At 40.0% G+C, this 19,157-nt stretch overlaps 2 protein-coding genes across 3 annotated transcripts in view; one reads left to right on the forward strand and one right to left on the reverse strand.

The window, feature by feature from the left end:
- Positions 1–15,006, reverse strand: part of GPALPP1 (GPALPP motifs containing 1) — a 36,576-nt gene extending 21,570 nt beyond the window's left edge. Inside the window, exons 1-4 of one of the 2 annotated variants that reach the window (XM_023731602.1) lie at positions 14,832–15,006; positions 9,665–9,797; positions 7,159–7,260; positions 3,706–3,811 (exon numbers count right to left, since the gene is read on the reverse strand). In XM_023731602.1, the coding sequence (XP_023587370.1) occupies positions 3,706–3,811; positions 7,159–7,260; positions 9,665–9,797; positions 14,832–14,919 (429 nt within the window). In that variant the 5' untranslated portion in view covers positions 14,920–15,006. The remainder of the gene's footprint in view (positions 1–3,705; positions 3,812–7,158; positions 7,261–9,664; positions 9,798–14,831) is intronic. The other variant, XM_023731603.1, reaches the window with a different exon arrangement.
- Positions 15,007–15,110: 104 nt separating this feature from the next.
- The window catches only part of NUFIP1 (nuclear FMR1 interacting protein 1), a 46,876-nt gene continuing 42,829 nt past the window's right edge, over positions 15,111–19,157 (forward strand). The window contains exons 1-2 of the mRNA XM_023731601.1: positions 15,111–15,558; positions 18,512–18,594. Of these exons, the coding sequence (XP_023587369.1) occupies positions 15,129–15,558; positions 18,512–18,594 (513 nt within the window). The 5' untranslated portion in view covers positions 15,111–15,128. The remainder of the gene's footprint in view (positions 15,559–18,511; positions 18,595–19,157) is intronic.

Below are 19,157 nucleotides of genomic sequence, written 5' to 3' on the forward strand. Positions count from 1 at the left end.
TTGAGAAGTTAGAGGGTTGATATGTTGTGGGGTTGTTAACCAGTGTCATAAAACAACATGTGCACTTCTGTTTCACGAGAAACTATTTGTTCTGTAAGCCTTCACCTGAAGTACAATATAAAAAAAAAAGAATAAAAAAAAAAATAGAAGTGTCTTTTGAAAAAGGATTAGTCAAAAGGGAAATTATCAATCAAATAATTCAGAACCAAGAATACCTCAAACAGATCCTCACCCCCAACCTTTAGCTAAGAGAAGCCAGATAATATAGAAAATGTACTACCCAGAGAATTATATAAACAACCTATTTGCTAATTAAGTAGATTAAGCAAAGTTCCCAGTATGAATAAAGTTGAATTTTGCTACATCTTTTAAATTTTTTTCTCAACTTTTTAATTTGAAAAATTTAAAACCTCTAGAAAAGTGCCAAGACTAACTAGTAAATGAATACCCATGTACTTTTACCGAAAAAGATTTTACCACGTTTCTATTTCTTCTCTCTGTCCCCGCTTCCCAAAGCATCTGAAGGTAGGCAGCAGATAGCATGACAAGGACCTAGACTGAAGCAAGCTTCCCTGACATTCTTCCAGGACAGTGGGCCAACATTTTCTACTACTCTTTTTACAGACAGAGCAGTATTCTGAGGCTGTCGGTTTTAGGCAGGGGGCTCAATTCAATCTCTTCCGCCTTAAGCAAGCCTGACGTTATAGCTCCTGTCCCTAGTCCCAACCCTCTAGGACTTAAAGCTGGAGTCTCTAAAACTACCAGGGTCCCCTGCTGTGTCAACTTGTCTTACTGCTCTGGCTTTGAATTCTCTCAATGTTATCGGCACCTGTAGATTTCTCTTCCTGTATTCTGAGCTTAGCTGTGTACTAACTTTGTTGCTATTTTATTTTTCGCCCAGCATTCCTTTGTACGTGTGGCAGAGACAGCCTAGCCTGGCATAGTCTTCCTATGGCTGGAAGTCCTTCTTTCAGTAATTTATTCTCATATTTAACGATGTTGTTAGAAATGATTCCTCATACTTAGCCTAAATTCTTCACAGTTACTTGCATAGCTATTGTAAGTCAAACATATACTATTCTGATTTAATCCTTACAACAACCATAAGAGGTAAGTATAACCCACATGCACATTACTGGTAATAAAAAAAAGTAAGCTCTTAAGGTAAGGTAACTTGCCCCAGGACTCAAAGCTTGGTGTGGCTCTTCCCTACCTCTTAGACCTTATGTCTCACCATCCTCCTCGTTCTCTCTGTTGTACCATACTGGATTTCTTTAACCCTAACTTTCTTCAAATAATCCAACACATCAATCTTCCATGTAGGCATCATTTTCTTAGAGATAAAGACTTTTTCTCATTTTTTCAGTTTAGATTCCCCTGTCATGGTTCCATTATACTTTGTCTTCCCTTTTGCATCACTCGTCACATTAGAAATTATTAATTTAATATCTGTATTCTCCACAACGTTGTAAGCGTGATAAGGGTAGGGACCATGTCTGACTAATTCATTCTTTCAACAAATACTTTTGGAAGTCTACTATGTACAAGGCACTGGGGATACAGCAGACAAAAATCCCTGTCCTCATGTAGTCCCATTATAGTGGGGAGAGGTCAACAATAAACAAACAAAAAACAAAACAAAACAGTAAAATAAGTAGTATGCTAGGCAGTGATAAATGCTAGGGAAAAAAAATTAAAGGAAGGAAGGGAATAGGAGTAAAGGGAAGAGAGGTCAGCAATTTTTAATTAAGAGGTCAGAAATGACCTCAGAAAGAAGGTAACATTCCAGCAAAAAACTAAGGGAGGTCTGGGAAGCAAGCCACATAGCTCTCTGGGGGAGCAGCATTTGAGACAGAATGAACAGCAGGCGGAGTGTGCTCAGTGGTAGGAGGCTGCCTGGTATATGAGAAGCAGGTCAGTGGGGCCAGGTCAAAGTAAGAGATAAATCCGAGTACTAATCGAGGCAGACTGTATAGGGTCTTGTTTCGCTTTTGCTCACAAAGAGGAGGAGCAATGTGATGATTTCGAGTGTTAGAGTGACATGATCTTAGTCTTACTAGGACCACTCTAGCCGTGCTGTTAACAACAGGCAGTAGAGGGGCAAGGACCAAGCATGAAGACCAATAGAACAAGTGAAACATGACAGTGAGCATACTTGTTTTATGGGTGGAGCCCTAAGGGCACAGTGGTTAAGAGCTCAGCTGCTAACCAAAAGGTCGGCAGTTCGAATCTACCAGCTGCTCCTTGGAAACCCTATGGGGCAGTTCTACTCTGTCCTATAGTGTTGCTATGAGTCGGAATTGACTTGATGACAACTTTTTGTTTTTGTTACGATAAGGGCAGCAGCAGAAATGGCTGGATTCTGGATGTCTTTTGACGGTAGGGACAATAGGATTTGTTGGCATATTCATTTCTGTGACTGTGTACCTACACACAGTAGGTCCTCTATAAAAACTTGTTGAAAGAATGAAGAAATAACACTGAAGTTCATGATCTTAACCAGCGCATTATGTTCCCTTTCAATAACAGCCTCAGTGTAACTGCTGAATTCTCAATTGAGAATTCAGGAGTCTTTTGGTTATACGAATTCATACACAAGAAGATGCTGAAGCGTAACAGAAGGAACAAGTGATTTAAAGTCACAAGATCCGGCTTTCATCTTTGGTTTTAGTAAGTACAAGCTCTGTGATCTTGTGTAAATTACCCAGTTTCTCTGGTCTTTAGCATCTGTGAGATACAGATAATATCTATTTCATGATGCTGTGGATAAGATAAAAATAAAATCCATATATGGGAAAATGCATTACAAATTATATTCTAAAAGTCTCAGCTCATACCAGGTTTCTAATTAGAAATACAGCCTGCATACTTTACTCCAAAATCACTTGACCTATCTCTTCATAAAATCACTCATCCACCTGTGTATGTGTTATATACAGTTACCAGAGCTGAGGAGGAGAGTAGTTAATTTCAGGATAAAGACCGTTATTAAAAAGCTCTTCAGCTCTCTCTCCCCCAGGTCAAATCACAAAAATTCCTTAAACTTTTTCTCATGTTTTATTCTCTAACACTTTAAAGTCTTCCTTCAAAAACAAGAAACATAAAAACAAACAAAAACCAAATCCACTGCTGTCGAGTCAGTTCTGACTCACAGCAACCCTGCAGGTCAGAGTAGAACGGCAGCCCCATAGGGTTTCCAAGGAGGGGCTGGTGGATTTGAACAGCTGACCTTTCGGTTAGCAGCCGGAGCTCTCAACCGCTGTGCCACCTGGGCTCCAAAGTCTATAGCAGAGGATGGTTTTTATCCATCGACCTCTGGGTTATGGGCCCAGGTGGTTAAGAGAGTAGTTAATTTCAAGATAAAGACCATTATTAAAAAGTTCTTCAGCTCTCTCTCTTCCAGGTCAAATGGCAAAAATTCCTTAAACTTTTTCTTGTGTTTTATTTTCTGACATTTTAAAGTCTTCCCTCAAAAATGAGAGGCATACGTATATAGATAACACCCTGTCAAAATGTAACTGCCTTGGTATTCTTCTAACGGATCTTAAGTTTGTGATGGCATTTGATTTCATCTACTTAGGTTATGATCTTAAAGTAATCTGAATATAACGTCTTCCATTACAGTTGAGTCAAATGATTGTAGTTATTACTATATAAAGTTTTAAGTTTGTTACATCTTATTCTTTAAACTATAATCTTACAAACCTCAGAGTTGAAGTATGATACTTGTTGTCCTGGATCATCTCTGCCTTTGTCACTTTTCTGTGTAGATTTAATAAAACCAGGTGGTAATGCAGGACCTATTATTGGCCTGAAAAAGAAAATTTACCTTTATCATTCTCCCTGACTTTAAAACAGTTTTCAGAATAAAAGCTCACAAAAATAAGCCAGTTAGTAACAAATGTTGAAAATGAGACTTTCATTTAGCACATCATTTTATTAATATTACCTAGTATTTTTTACTAGTATTACCTGTATTTTTTCCTCTAAAACCAAAAATCCAAACCTGTTGCCGTCGATTCTGACTCACAGTGACCCTATAGTACAGAGTAGAACTGCACCACAGGGTTTCCAAGAAGTGGCTGGTGGATTTGAACTGCCGACCTTCTGGTTAGCAGCCATAGCTCTTAACCACTACGCCACCAGGGTGTATTTTTTCTTCTGAGTGTCTTAAAAAAATCTAATTTTTGCATTTTAACTTTCTACTTCTTGATGATTAGATACTAACCCAGTAATCTGCAATCTCTGTGGCACTGGAATACACCCACTTCCTAACAGAACAATGCTTTTAAAAAGTCCTTATTATGGACTGAAGCATGTGAAGGTCTTTTTCTAGTTTGTGCTTTGGCTTTCAGTGTTGGTAATCAGTGTCTTCTGAAAAATACCTTAGGGGCACTGTAGTCACAACTACGTCTATACAGACTGAGTTCTTACAAGGATATATACAGCATGTGCGCACACAGATCAGCATTATATGGCGTATGTGCTAAGGTGGTATAAAAATCTGTATGTTGTCCTCACTGATAATCCGATAATGATATGGAAGTGTAGAAGAATGCAGCTAGCTCACTTGAGACCCACAGAAGAAGGAAGAGGTGGTGTGCTAGCCATATTTCAACCAGTGCACCTTTCTGTTTCCTTAAAACAACCCCGGTTGGTATGAGAAACTCCCACTTTCTAAGTGAGAAAAGTAATGCCCAAGGTCAGCACAATGAGGAAGGGGCAGAACTGGAGCGTGAACCCTGGTCTACCTGATGCCAAAGCTCATTTCCTTTCAAGCTGCATTTTGACACATTCTGAGGAGACTGTCATCAGTTCAAAAGGGAGAATAGCAATTTTGGATCTTACAAAAAGAAAACCTTACTTATGTAGGGAAGAAATACAAAAAAAAAAAAAAGATACTTCGACTCTTTCAAACATTTACATTTCTTTACTGTTTCCTTCATATCAAACGTTTTCCCACAGCCATCATTGTACAAGTATTACCAACAAACATGGCACTGAAGTCCTAAGCTGACTTTTCCAGGTTTCACTGTGCTCAACTAGAGCCTCAAAGACAGGCTTCCGGGCAAGAAAAAACAGTACCAAGAATCAGAAGGGCTGGGTTCTGATCCTCGTCATTTAATAACCTTTTACCTTGGTTCATTAAATCTCCTTGAGCCAAAGCTATTTTACATATGAAAAACAGTGAAGTTTAGTATTGTTAGGAAGATCAAATTATTTAACATCAATAAGCTATCTGCTAACCAAAAGGCTGGCAGCTCGAATTCACCAGGCATTCCTTGAAACCCTATGGGGCAGTTCTATTCTGTCCCTCAGGGTTGCTATGAGTCGGAATCAACTGGATGGTAACAGGTTAGGTTTTTTTTTGGTTTTGTGCTATAAAGTGCTATAAGGATTTTTTTCTAAGCACAATTTTTTGCAGATCTACAAATGCAATTACAGCTCAATTCTCTGGTCTCTGGGAATTTCTAGGGAAAAAAACCAAAAACACCAAACTTGTTGCCATTGAGTCGATTTTGACTCATAGCGACCCTATAGGACAGAGTAGAACTGCCCCATAGAGTTTACAAGAAGTGGCTGGTGGATTCAAACTGCAGATCTTTCGGTCAGCAGCCATAGCTCGCTGTAATTCTTAACCACTGTGCCACCAGGGCTCCTGTGGGGATAAAGTTCCAACCAAACCAAACCCGATGGGATGGAGTAGAACTACCCCAGAGTTTCCGAGGAGCAGCTGGTGGATTTGAACTGTTGAACTTTTGGTTAGCAGCTGAGCTCTTAACCACTGGGCCACCAGGATTCCGGGATTAAAGTTACTTGTATGTAAGGTTTTATAATACAGTGAAGGAATGCAACCATGGTATGCTACGACTGTATTAAAGGTTTCTGACCCCAATATATGCTACCAACTGTTCATTTCACACTATATATTCTATTATTGACAAAATACAATTCTCAAGAAGGAAACTGCTATACATCTCAGTAATGTGTTTTCTTAAAAGGAAAGTTATATCCCAGAGATGAGGAAACTTTTGGTAAAGGGCCAGAAAGTAAATTTTAGGCTTTGAGGGTCACATATGGGTCTCGGTGGCATATCTGTCTTTGTTTTTTAAACAACATTTTAAAAATGTAAACATCATTCTTAGCTTGGGGGCCTATCCCTCTTGTATCTAAAAGGGACAAAGTTATATGAAGCTTCGGAGATGCCAAATGTGGGTCATAAACTTTGACATAAAATGAATAACAAGCTTTTTTACTTGTTCTTGCATATTGGTCTATAGTGTGATGAACTATAAACAATTTGGTGTGGAATTTCATATTCAGTATTTTAAAAAATTTTAATTCAGAGAAGATAGGAATCAATATTATATGTCTGTTCTGTGCCAGATACCATATGAGACACACCCATGCTCACACACACATAATGAAATCTCAAGCATCACAATAATTCTGTAAGGTAGGTATTGTTATCCTATTTTAAACCACTCCCGTCAAGTCGATTCCGGCCCATAGTGACCCTACAGGACAGAATAAACCTGCCCCCATATGGTTTTCTAGGCTGTAATCTTTACGGAAGCAGACTGCCACATCTTTCTCCCAGACAGTGGCTGGGTTCAACCTCTCAGTTAGCAGCTGAGCACTTAACCAACGTGCCACCAGGGCTCCTTGTTATCCTATTTTACAGATGATAAATTTGAGGTTCAGAGAAGTTAGTCAAATTGTCTAATTTAGCAGATAGAGATTTGTTTCGTTTATTAATAAAAAATTAAGAAAATCTCAGAATTAGAAGTGAGAGTATCAGGATTCTAGCCCCAGCTCTACCACTATGTGTACAATCTTGGGTAAGTCACTGGACTTGTTTCCTTATCTGTTTTTAAAAAAGAGGAGAGGGATAATGTTCTATTCAGTCTACCACAAAACACTTTCTTGAGTATCAAATAAGACACGTGGAAGTTTTATGGTAAACTATAAAAGTGTCATAAACATGTAAATAATTGGTTTTAGTATAAGAAACAACTTTTCCCTATGAATGACCTATTTCAAATGTTATATAAATATATTAATTAAAAAACAATTTCAGATAACTTTTTAACAGATTAACAGACATTAGTGGAAATATTTAGACAAGAGTGGCCTGCAACATTACGTATTTATCACCTTGGAGGAGAATCATCCTGCTTTTTAAATCCAGGAGGAAGGGCTGGTCCAAAAAACCCATCATCGTCATCGTCGTCATCATCCTGACTTCTCCTCTGTTTTCTAGAAACACAGCAGTGTAACTTTAAGTAATTATGGCAAAACATTTTTCACAAAGAGAAATTTTAATTTTTAAAGAAGTATTAACTTCAACCAGTTGGATAAATACTGAAACACATAAATTAATCTTGCCAAATAAGAAAAAATGAACATCATGATGGTTCCTATACTAATGTTTTCCTGGAATTTATTTTTGGCCTAACAATGGTTTGATACTGGTTACTTATTTACGGCAATATCAATTTTCTATACTTTCAGTGGTATTAAGAATTCTGCTTAATGAAGCTCTGAATAGTCTACTTGCTAGACACTTTTGAGTAAAAAGTCTGACTTCGACTTTCAGATTCATTTAAGGCAGCATTTTAAGTTGCTATTTCTGTCTCATGAGCTTTAAAATGCATCAAAAAACCTAGCTCACAAAAACAAACACTTGACTTCTTATTCACATTGATCTATGGTAAGGGAAAAAAAAAATGTTGCCGTCGAGTTGATTCCGACTCATAGCAACCCTACAGGACAGAGTAGAACTACTCCATAGGGTTTCCAAGAAGTGACTGGTGGATCCAAACTGCTGAACTTTTGATTTAGCAGCCGAGCTCTTAAATACTGCACCACCAGGCTAGACTATAAATCTAGTCTGCAAAAGAGTAAGGAGAGTCAGGAACAGGAGGAGGAAAAGGAATGTGTAGCTAATTGCCTCCACGAACAACTGCCTCCTCTGCCATGAGACCAGAAGAACTGGACGGTGCCTGGCTATCATTACTGAACATTTTGATCAAAGATTCTATAGAACAATCCTGATCAAAGCGAGAAATTGCAAAACAGAATTTCAAATTCTCATGGAATCTAGCCTTTCTGGAGCCATGGAGGCTGGATGAATCTCCAAAACTATTGCCTTGAGATGATCTTTAAACCTTAAATTAAAACTATCCCCTGAAATCTTTAAACAAATCAATAGTTTAGCATAATTAGTAAAGAATGTTTCCCTTGAGCACTGTGCTCTTTTAAGATCTACCTATAGGGATCAAACTGACAACAGCAACTCGAAAGATTAGATAGGAAACACAGGGAGCAGTGAGGGTATCTTAATGTGAGAGGAACAGCTTGGAAGAGGAGGGTAAGAATGGTTGCACAACTGGAAGAACATAATCAATGTCACTGAATTGTATATGTAGACACGGTTGAATTGGTGTATGTTCTGCTGTGTATACTCTCAACAGCAAAAAAATTAAACTAAAAAAAAAGAAATCCAGTCTTAGAAGAAAATCTTTCATTTACTTAACCAAAAAACATGTTGTTGTTATAGGTGTCGTTGAGTCGGTTCCAACTCATAGCAACCCCATGTATAACAGAACAAAACACTGCACAGTCCTGTGCCATCCTCACAATTGTTGCAGTGTTTGAGCCCATAGCTGCAGCCACCAGGTCAATCCATCTTGTTCAGGATCCTCCTCTTTTTCACTGACCCTCTACCTTACCAAGCATGATGTCCTTCTCCAGAGACTGGTCCCTCCTGATAACATGTCCAAAGTATGTGAGACAAAGTCTCACCATCCTTGCTTCTAAGGAGCACTCTGGCTGTACTTCTTCCAAGACAGATTTGTTCATTCTTCTGGCAGTCCACGGTATATTCAATATTCTTCACCAACACCATAATTCAAATGCATCAATTCTTCCTCAGTCTTCCTTATTCACTGTCCAGCTTTCCCATGCACATGAGGCGACAGAAAATACCATGGCTTGGGTCAGGTACCCCTTAGTCCTCAAAGTGACATCCTTGCTTTTTAACACTGTAATGAGGTCTTTTTGCAGCAGATTTGCCCAATGCAATACGTCATTTGATTTCTTGACTGCAGCTTCCATGGGCATTGACTGTGGATCCAAGTACAATGAAATCCTTGTCAATTTAATATATTTTCTCCATTTATCATGATATTGTTTATTGGTCCAGTTGTGAGGATTTTTGTTTTCTTCATGTTGAGGTGTAATCCATACTGAAGGCTGTAGTCTTTGATCTTCATCAGTAAGTGCTTCAAGTCCCCTTTGCTTTCAGCAAGCAAGGTTGTGTCATCTACATATCGCAGGTTGTTAATCAGTCTTCCTCCAATCCTGATGACATGTAAAAATTTCTTTTTAAAAAGATATTTTATAGTTTATTTAGCCACTTTAATAATACCTTAATGAAAATTATTTACACAAAAACCAGCTGAAATTCTAGATACCTTCACAGCTATACATTATTAGAATAAATTTCTCTGTAAAAAGTGAAGTTCATGATAAGATGCCATGTGAAAACATTTCTCCTGTGCTGTACTAATACAGATCTGATATACCTTTCGCGGCTACCTGTTGCAGCCACCTTACACTAGGTATGCAGCTTGGTTTATCATTTATGTAAGTGACTGACCTTGCAGTTGGACCAGTGTCATCTTCTTCAGACTCCTGATTTCCTTCTTCATACAAAGAACTACTGTCCTCATCGCTGTCTGATGAATCCGAACTACTGCTTTTATAGTTAGGGGGCAAAGCTGGTCCTGCAACTGAAGACGATTTATTGTGCATGTCATAACTAACCACAACTGCTCCAATGAACGCGCTAGCTGACATTTCTCACTTCCCTTTCTGCAATTCATAGCACTGGCTGTCTATCATTCACTATGAACTTTACTATCATTTGCTAACGTTTTATGTATAATGGTTTTGCCTTCCCAATTACGTTGTAATTCCAGGAAGGCAGAAATCATGCCTTACATAGTATAACTAGAATATAGTCACAAGAACTTTGTTAATATCCAAATTTATAAATTTAACAACAGCATATTATTTCCCTGATGACATACAGTTTTTGTACTGGTTGGTGCACTTGCCAAAAGTTTCATGATTTTTTTTTCCTTAGACAGCATATGGTAGACATATTTATGTCACAGAGTTAACAAATAACAAATGTACTATTTCATACTCTCATACATCAAGAATCAAAATTATCAATTCTGGTTTCTGAGTAAGAATCACTATTTAAAAAAACATCTTTATTGCCATCACCATACTTAGTTTTCATTTCAAAACAACTTTGCAAGCAGAAACAAAATTATAGTGACGCAAGGTTTTACTGTTTACTAACAGAGAGACACAGAAGAGAAAGAGTTGCAGTGGGATGCGGGTGCTGGGCAAGTGGTAAGGCCCTCAGACCCAGTCCTAGAGTGGCTTAGTCTCGCTTTACATCTCAACAAAATTACAAATTACCGCACAATGGCATAATGTCACGGTAGACACAACTGTCTACGTTGATCCTGACAGGTGATGCTAAGACAAGTGATGGCTAAAAGTCTATTGTCATAGCCTGCCATAGCTCCTAAGCCTGGATATTTATCACAATCTCCAAAATAGTTCTTAAAAAAAAGAAAGATTCCTGGGCCCTTCCCCCAGATTCTGATTCAACTGGTCTCGAGTGGGACCTGGATATATAATTTTCCAAACAGCTTCCCAGGTATGCCACTCATTCAACAGTAATAACAAAAATTTAAAAATAAAAGAAAAATAACATGTTTTGAGTTCCTGCTGCTATGCACTCTTTTAAGAAATTTACGTGCATTAACCTACTTACTCCTGACAACAACGTTATTAAGGAGATGTTATTATTCCTATTTTACAGATGAAGAAACAGACACAGAAGGGATAAATAACTTGCGCATCTTCACACACTAAATAGTGAAGCTGAGATAGTTTGGTTTCCGAGCCTTCACCCTTAACCACTATACTAGCCAACATTCAACAGTCAACAGCCGTCCTCCAACAAACATTTATTGATTAAACCCTTCTTGAGAAACAAACATAAAAAGAAACAAATAAGATCAATTGAGGAAAATGGGGAAAAGGTGACTGGGAGTGTGGGAGGGTAACTTTAAATACAGCAGTCAGGGAAGGTTGAGAAGAGGGCATTTGAACGGAGATGCACATGATGAGCTGACAGTGGCCATGGACAGTCTGAGGAAAGAGCATTCCAGAGAGGGGAACCAAAACCCACTGCCGTTGAGTTGATTGTGACTCACAGTGACCCTACAGGACAGAGTAGAACTGCCCCATAGGGTTTCTAAGGCATGATCTTTACGGAAGCAGACTGCTACATCTTTCTCCTGCTGAGTGGCTGCCGGGTTTGAACGGCCGACCTTTCAGTTAGCAGCCAAGTGCTTAACCACTGCACCTAGAGAGAGGAATGGCTAGTGCAAAAGTCCCATGGGGGAACAAGCTTGATGTACCTGAGGGACAAAAACGCCAGTGTGGCTAAAGCAAAGTAAGCAAAGATGAAGCTGACTAGTACAAAGGTGCTAGCACATATGCTTCAGAGCCAGACTCCTTGGCTTTGAGTTCCAGCTCAGCCATGTAGTAGTTGTCCGATTTGGGTAAGTTATTTAACTTTCCTGTGCTATTTTCTTCCTCTCTAAAATGAGGTTTATAATAATTCCAACCTTGGACAGTTGCTGTGAAGATTACAAAAGTTAGTATAGGCATTTAGCACAGTATCTGGCATATAGTAAGCATTCAATAAATGCTAGAACAGACTATGGTAAGAGGTTTGGATGTTATTTAATTACCACAGGCAGTCATCGGAGGTTTCAAGTTGGGGGAGACATAACCTGAATTACTTTTTTAAAAAAATGCTTGTGGACAATAGACATAGGGGTCAGGAATAGGGGAGATGGAGTTAGAAAGCTGATACAGAATAGTTAAATTTGCAACAAACTTTGAAGGAAAAGCAAAGAGTACTTGCTAGTGGTCTGGACGTGAGCGATGAGGGCAAAAGAAGGAGCTGAGGAAGACCCTTAGGCTGTTGGCCTGATTGGCAAGCCAGAGGGATGGGAACACCATTTTCTAATATGGTGAAGACTAGGAGGGGAGCAGGTTTAGGGGGAAAGTCAAGAGCTTTGTTGTTCACATCTTAAGTACAAAAGTACGCAACATCAAATCTATGCTGTTATGAAGTCAGGATAATGGTTACCCTTTGGATGTAGGGGTGAGTGGGAAGGCAGACAGTGACTGGATGATGGTCCAAGGGGTGCTTCTATGGCTGCTAATGTTCTATTTCTTGATTTTGGTGCTGCTATCACAGGTATCTTCATTTGATGAAATTTTATCAGTCTGTGAGTTTTATGTGTACACTTTTCTTTGTGTTTATTGTACTTCATAAAAAGGTTAAAAAACTGCAATTTCATCAGAAGTCAAGAAAATGAAAAAAGAAATACATCAAGGACATTGTTACCAATAAACTTCTTAAAAGTCCAGATACAATAATGTGAATAAAAGAATAACGTGATAAAAAATGTTATCTGCAGAATTTTGGGGATCTGTTTTAGATGAACCGTCTAGGAGGTTATAAAACGAATGGAATTATAGCATGGATGATTATGTGCTAAAAACGGCAAACTTTGTGCAAGATATTGTGCTTGCTGAAAGGGGGAAGTCAGTCAACAAATATCTGCCAAAGATCTTTTATGTGCTAGGCAGTGAGCTAGTTTGTAGTAAAAACTCTTTCAGGGTAGAGGGGCATACACATGTCTACAGGCACAATGTACTAAGTACTTAAAGAACAAAAGAAAGAGAGAAAGAGGAAATACTGCTGGTAAAGTGATAAAAGCGAATCATAACAGAAGTGTCTATTTGGAAGATGCTTACCTGCCAATCCTGCCTTGGTTTAAAATCAGAAAATACGGTGAACACAGAAACAACTTATACATAAGAACCCAACCACATACTTGGTTAACCACATTTTTCTTCAACCTTAGTTGAATAGAACCTTCCTTGCTAAAATAAAAACCTTTCACCCCTGAGAGGATTCCAACTCATGGGGACTCTACAGGACAGAGCAGAACTGCCCCATAGGGTTTCCAAGGCTGTAATCTTTACATAAGCAGACTGCCATATCTTTCTCCCGCAGAGCGGCTGATGAGTTTGAACCATCCACCTTTCAGTTAGCAGTCAAGTGCTTTAACCACTACGCCACCAGGGCATGGCTTTTTAATGGCTATAAGAGAAATGAGACCTGAAAGGAAAACCTCTATTTAAAACACAGCCTAGGTAATACGTGTAGTAACTGTTTAATGAGAAACTATTTGTTCTGCAAACCTTCATCTAAGATACAAAAAAAAAAAAAAAAAGAATTATCTATGTGAGATCAAATTGACAACAGCAACTCAAAAGATTTGATGGGAAGCCTAGGGGGCAGTAAGTTGAAGATAATGGTGATGGAATAATTTGAAAACGGACAGTGAGAATAGCAGCACAACTAGAAGAATGTAATCCATGTCACTGAATTGTACATGTAAAAACTTTTGAAATGGTGTAACTTTGGCTATGTATATTTTCACCAAAAAAAGGTCCTCCAAAATCAAGAAGGGACAGTGTTGGCATGTCGTGGGGTTGTTAACCAATGTCATAAAACAATACGTGTACTGACTGTTTAATGAGAAACCATTTGTTCTGTAAACCTTCGTCTAAAGTACAACAAAAAAATTTTTTTTTAAATAAATAAATAAAACACGGCCTAGGGGTAATAGAGGAACAAAAATTAGATCCAGAAATGGAAAGGTTACTCTTTCAGTTTACTTTTCTCCAGCTGTAGTGCCAATCTCAATCTACTATTAGAACAAACATTAAAGGAGATAAATACACATGGAGGAGTCTGAAAAGCATTTATTTGGCAAGTTCCAAACGCCTACTATGTGTTAAGGCTGAACGACCACAGTGGAGTGGTGGAGACAGATAGGCTGACAAATAATTCAAATACAATGTATTAAATATGTGATGGAATTAAGAAGGAAAAATCCATGGGAAAAGAGAAAGGCGTGACAATGCTTGGGAGAGTTTGGAAAAGATTCAGTAAGATGACATCTAAGTTGGGGGCCTTGAAGGATGGGTAGGAATTTGTCAGGTGTGTAAAGAAGTGCAAGGAGAGTGAGGGCAGAAGGAGCCTAGACCCCTGAGGAACTGTAAAGGAATTTGGTCTGCCATGAACACCGAGCGGGCGCGCGCGCTCGTGTGTGACATAATGACATAATGAGAGGTTAGGGAAACAGGTCCGGGGCTAGAGAGCAAAGAGTCTTCTGCGAAAGCCAAGGGTCCTGTACTCAGAAGGCAATAAATATGGCACAGAGGTTAGGAGCAGGGGCTCCACTCTTCTAATCCGGGCTCCGCCACTTACTAGCTGTGTGATTTGAGCACCCATCGGATCCTCGGTTTCCTTGTTTGTAACACGCGAATAATAATAGTTTTTACCTAGTTCCTGAAAGGATTAAATTACTCAGCATGTGTCGACAGTTTAGTACAGCGCCCGGCTCATATTAAGCGCTAAATGAGAATAAATCAGCATTATCGTTACCAGGCCAACACTCGCGCAATGCACCGTACTTTCTGTGGAGTCCCCCACGACCTCCTCCCTACTGCTAGGGCTTGGGAGGGAAAGCTGGCTGCGCCCACTCCCAGTTGTTCCGTCCTCCCACTCAGGCCTCTCCTCAGAGAGCCAGACTGGGCCAAAGAGGGGGCGAACAGGCCTGGCTGGCAGGCGACGCGCCGCCGCTTACCTGGGCTCGGGTCCCTCTCCTCGTCCTCCGCTGTCCCGCGAGCGTTGAAGCCGGGCGGGAGCGCCGGCCCGATCATGTCCCTCGCCATCCGCACTGACAGTGCCGAATTACTCACACAAATCTTTCCGCGCGGAGTGAAATCTATCTAAAAAGCAGCCTCCGATCCGCCACCAATGCTGGAAGTTTTTCCGGCGCCGACAAATAACGTTTCAATTTGTGGTTGGCTATACCGTGTAATTCACAATAACGGAAGTGACGCTAAAAGCTTGTTCCACGTTCGCCTGCAAGATTCTCTGCATGGCGGATCGCATGGCTGAACAAGCTAGTGGTTTCGTGACTCCGTCGGGATGGTTTCCACCCCCCGAGTTGACGCCCACGTTAGGGCCTCTGGGTGACACTGCCCCGATGCGGGACAACTGGATGCTTTGGGCAATGATGCGTCCGCCGCCGCCACCACCTCCTTCGTCGTCTCATCCCACAGCTGGATCAGAGCCTGCCTCGGAGACACAGCCCTCCCGGGAGGCCCAGGCACTCCCGGGGGCGCCGCCCCCCTTCGACGCCCAGCTGCTTGCCGGGGCGCAGCCCCCCTTCGACGCCCAGTCCCCTCTTGATTCTCAGCCTCAACTCAATGTCCAGCCTTCCTGGAATTACCAGGCTTCGACATCGTGGTACTGGAGGCAGTCTCCTGATACTTTTCCTCAACATCAGAAGTCCCACAACCCTCCTGGTAGGCCGTTTTTCTTCGTGGTATCACCCTTTCTTCCCTCTACCGTTTCTCCATTTCCTCTCTACTTCTGGTTCTTCCCTGCACTCTTGGAGTCTGGTCATTAATGTCTCACACTATGTACCACTGGTATGTTTTTCCCCCCGGTTCATTTATTTTAGCAGATTTTTATTGGGTTCCATCTATGTACCAGGAACTGGAAATATAGCAGGGGATAAAACATACAAAAATCCTTTTTTATGGAGTAACATCTCCCTAGTGTGGGAAAACAGAGAATGATCACAATACTTATATTGTTTATTGAAATAAAAAGAGTGCTATGGAAAGAGATGAAGTAGTAAAGAATGATAGGTAGAGCGGATTTAAATAGGGTGGTCCAGGAAGGCTTCATAAGGAAGGTGACATTTGAGCAAAGACTTCAGGGGTCAGAGCCACGGATATATCTGGGGGAAAAGGGATATAGGCAAGTGCAAAAACCTTGAGGCAGATGCTGTAAAACAGAATGGAGATGATCAGTGTGGCTAGAGAGGGCAGAGTCCATAGTAGAATTGTAGAAGACGAAGAAAGAGGGCTGACCTTGAAGGGCCTTGTAGACCATTAATAGAACTTTGACTTTTACTCTTGTGAGATGGGTAGCGGTTGACAGGTTTTGTGGAAAGGAGTGACATGGTTTGATTTATGTTGTAGAAAGAATAAGCTAGCTGGTGTGATAGGAATTGACTGTAAGGGAGATCAGGAAGAGGTAGGACCAGGATAGAGCTCTGGAGGTGATGAGAAGTAGTCTGATTGTAGATGTATTTTGAAGGTAGGGCCAACATGATTTGCTAAAGGATTCAATGTGGAGTGTGAGATAAAGAGGAGGCAAGGATGACTTAAGGGTATTTTGCTGGACAAAAGGAACTGAATTGGGGAAGAATACAGATGGAACAGATTTGGAAGAGTAGGCCAGGAGTTGAGTTTGGAATGTTATTGTCCAGTAGAGCTATTGAGTAGACTGTTAGCTATGAGTCCATACTTTCAATGGAGGTGTGTGTGGAGCTATAAATTTGGGTATCATTGGCATATAGATGATACTTAAAGCCATAAAATAGTTAATTCTGCATGAGATTTAATTTAGGTTAAATAGAATTCAGATACATACTTAATTGATGTTCATACTGTATGCCAAATGGTGGGAACATGAGTGTGACTAAGACAGTCCTAAGTCAGGTGATAAAGTTTCAGAAATACAAATCACAATACAGTGTGACTGGTGATACCAAACCAAACCCATCGCTGTCGAGTCGATTCCGACTCAGAGCAATCCTGTAGGGCAGAATAAAACTGCCCTATAGGGTTTCCAAGGAGCGGCTGATGGATTCAAACTGTTGACCTTTTTGTTAGCAGCCAAGCTATTAACCACTGTGCCAGCAGGGTGCCTGACTAGTGATACAGGCATATAAAAGATTATTTCAGAGTGCAGTGGAAATTGGGAAAAGGTTTTGGAAGAAGTGTCTTAGGAGCTGTGTAGGATTTGGGGGATGCACTTTCTACGTGGAGGCAAAGAGGTCAGTACAAAGTGGGTTCAGTAGATTGCAGTGTTCTAGTGTGATTGAGAGGGCAGTGGTGCTAGTGATGGTGGTAGAATTCTCACCCCCCATGCAGGAGACCTGGGTTTGATTCCCAGCCAATGAACCTCAAGTGCAGCAACTACTTATCTGTCACTGGAGGTTTGTGTGTTGCTGTGATGCTGAACAGGTTTCAGTGGAGCTTCCAGACTAAGACAGATTAGGAAGAAAGGCTGGGCAAACTGCGTCCAATAATCAGCCAATGAAAACCCTATGGATCACAGTCGCCCGCCGGATCTGCAACCTGTCGTGGGGATGGTGCAGGACTAGACAGCATTTTGTTCTGTCGTGTACGAGTTTGCCATGAGCGAGGGTTGGGGAAGACGTGAAGGCAGCTAACAACAAGTGTGATTGAATCCGAGTTTGTGGGAGGTGGGGTGTGGGTAAGGTAGTGTTAGAAAATAAACTGGAATCTCATTGAAGGACTCTAGGAAGCCATTTGCAGATTTTTGAACAGGGTAGTGACATGATTGGAGACTATTTTTGTGGGGTCACCATGCAGGGTCAGTTGGAGAGCAGAGGGCTTAAGAACTGGAAGACAATCTAGGAGGTTATTAGAGTAATCTAGGTGAAAGATCAAGGTTTTTGAGTTGGGTGATGGTGGTGATAATGGGAAGAGGCAATGGGATTTGAGAGATGTGTTTTACAAGGTTGTGTTTTCCTGGTATTAGATGGATGCTGGAAGAGCTGTATCAGGGATTTCATTTTAATATTTGAAATAACTGCAGGGAATTTCATTTTGTTAGATTATACATTTGTTTACTTACATGCCTAAATCCACCCCACTGCCGTTGAGTCGATTCTGACTCATAGCGACCCCATAGAGTTTCCAAGGCTGTAAATCTCTACGGTAGCAGACTGCTACGTCTTTCTCCCTCAGAGTCGCTGATGGTTTCGAACTCTGACCTTGATGGTTTCAAACTCTGACCTTTCGGTTAGCAGTTGATTGCTTTGACCACTGTGCCACCAAACCTGTTGCTGTCTAGTTGATTCTGACTCATAGCGAGCCTATAGGGCAGAGTAGAACTTCCGCATATCGTTTCCAAGGAGCAGCTGGTGGATTTGAATTGCCAACTTTTGGTTAGCAGCTATAGCTCTTAACCACTGTGCCACCAGGGCTCCAGATACCTAGGGACATGTAATCTCATCAGTTGTTATTCATTTGAAAAGTAGTTACTTGGTAAACTTGTCTTATCTTTGTTAATTTATTTGAATTTGAACTACTATTCTTCCTAGAAGGGCTAGTTTAGCAGTATTTTTATTCAGATATTTGTAACATTCTTTAGCAAATAAAATTTTAAATGATTGTGTAGTTGCAAACATTGACGAATCTCTCTTTGTTTTTTTAGTTAAACGTTCCTTTTTTCCACGAAAATACGATGCAAACGTCAATGATTTCAACTTCCCTCCCAGTAGAAAGCAGAAAAAAAAGGTATTTTTTAAGATGTTCTTGAATGTGACACTTTGGTCCCTATGTCACTTTTTCATATCTTGCATTTCTGTCATGACTATCTCAGTGTTTTGCATCCACTATTGACACAGTGGAGCCTTGCTGTAATAGGATTTTATCTGTATGTAAAAGCTTTAAACAAAATCTGTTTGAGAAAAAAAATGGAGAAATTGTGCAAAAAGGACTAATAGAAAGCATTGAATCCATTTCATTTAGGATCAAGAGTAAAAATAACTTCGAATTATGACTATAGAACAATGTAAGTGTTGTTAAGCATTGATAAAGTAAGAAGTACGATTACTAGCAGATTGAGAGAGGAAGGACAAAATTTAAGGAGACAAACAGAAGTGTAAATTTTGTATTTTATGAAATTAAGAATAAACTGTAATGACACAACCCTTTTCTTTTTTCATAATTTTTTTCATTTTAACATAGAAGGATCTTTTAGGAAATGATATTTCTGTGTTTAAAAAAAAACGGTTCCTTTAGTTTCTCTTTTTTGTAAATCCAAGTAAAATTGAATTTAATGTTTTAAGTTTGGAATA

This window comes from Trichechus manatus, unplaced genomic scaffold (assembly GCF_000243295.1).
Source record: "Trichechus manatus latirostris isolate Lorelei unplaced genomic scaffold, TriManLat1.0 scaffold00044, whole genome shotgun sequence".
NCBI classification, from domain to species: domain Eukaryota; kingdom Metazoa; phylum Chordata; class Mammalia; order Sirenia; family Trichechidae; genus Trichechus; species Trichechus manatus.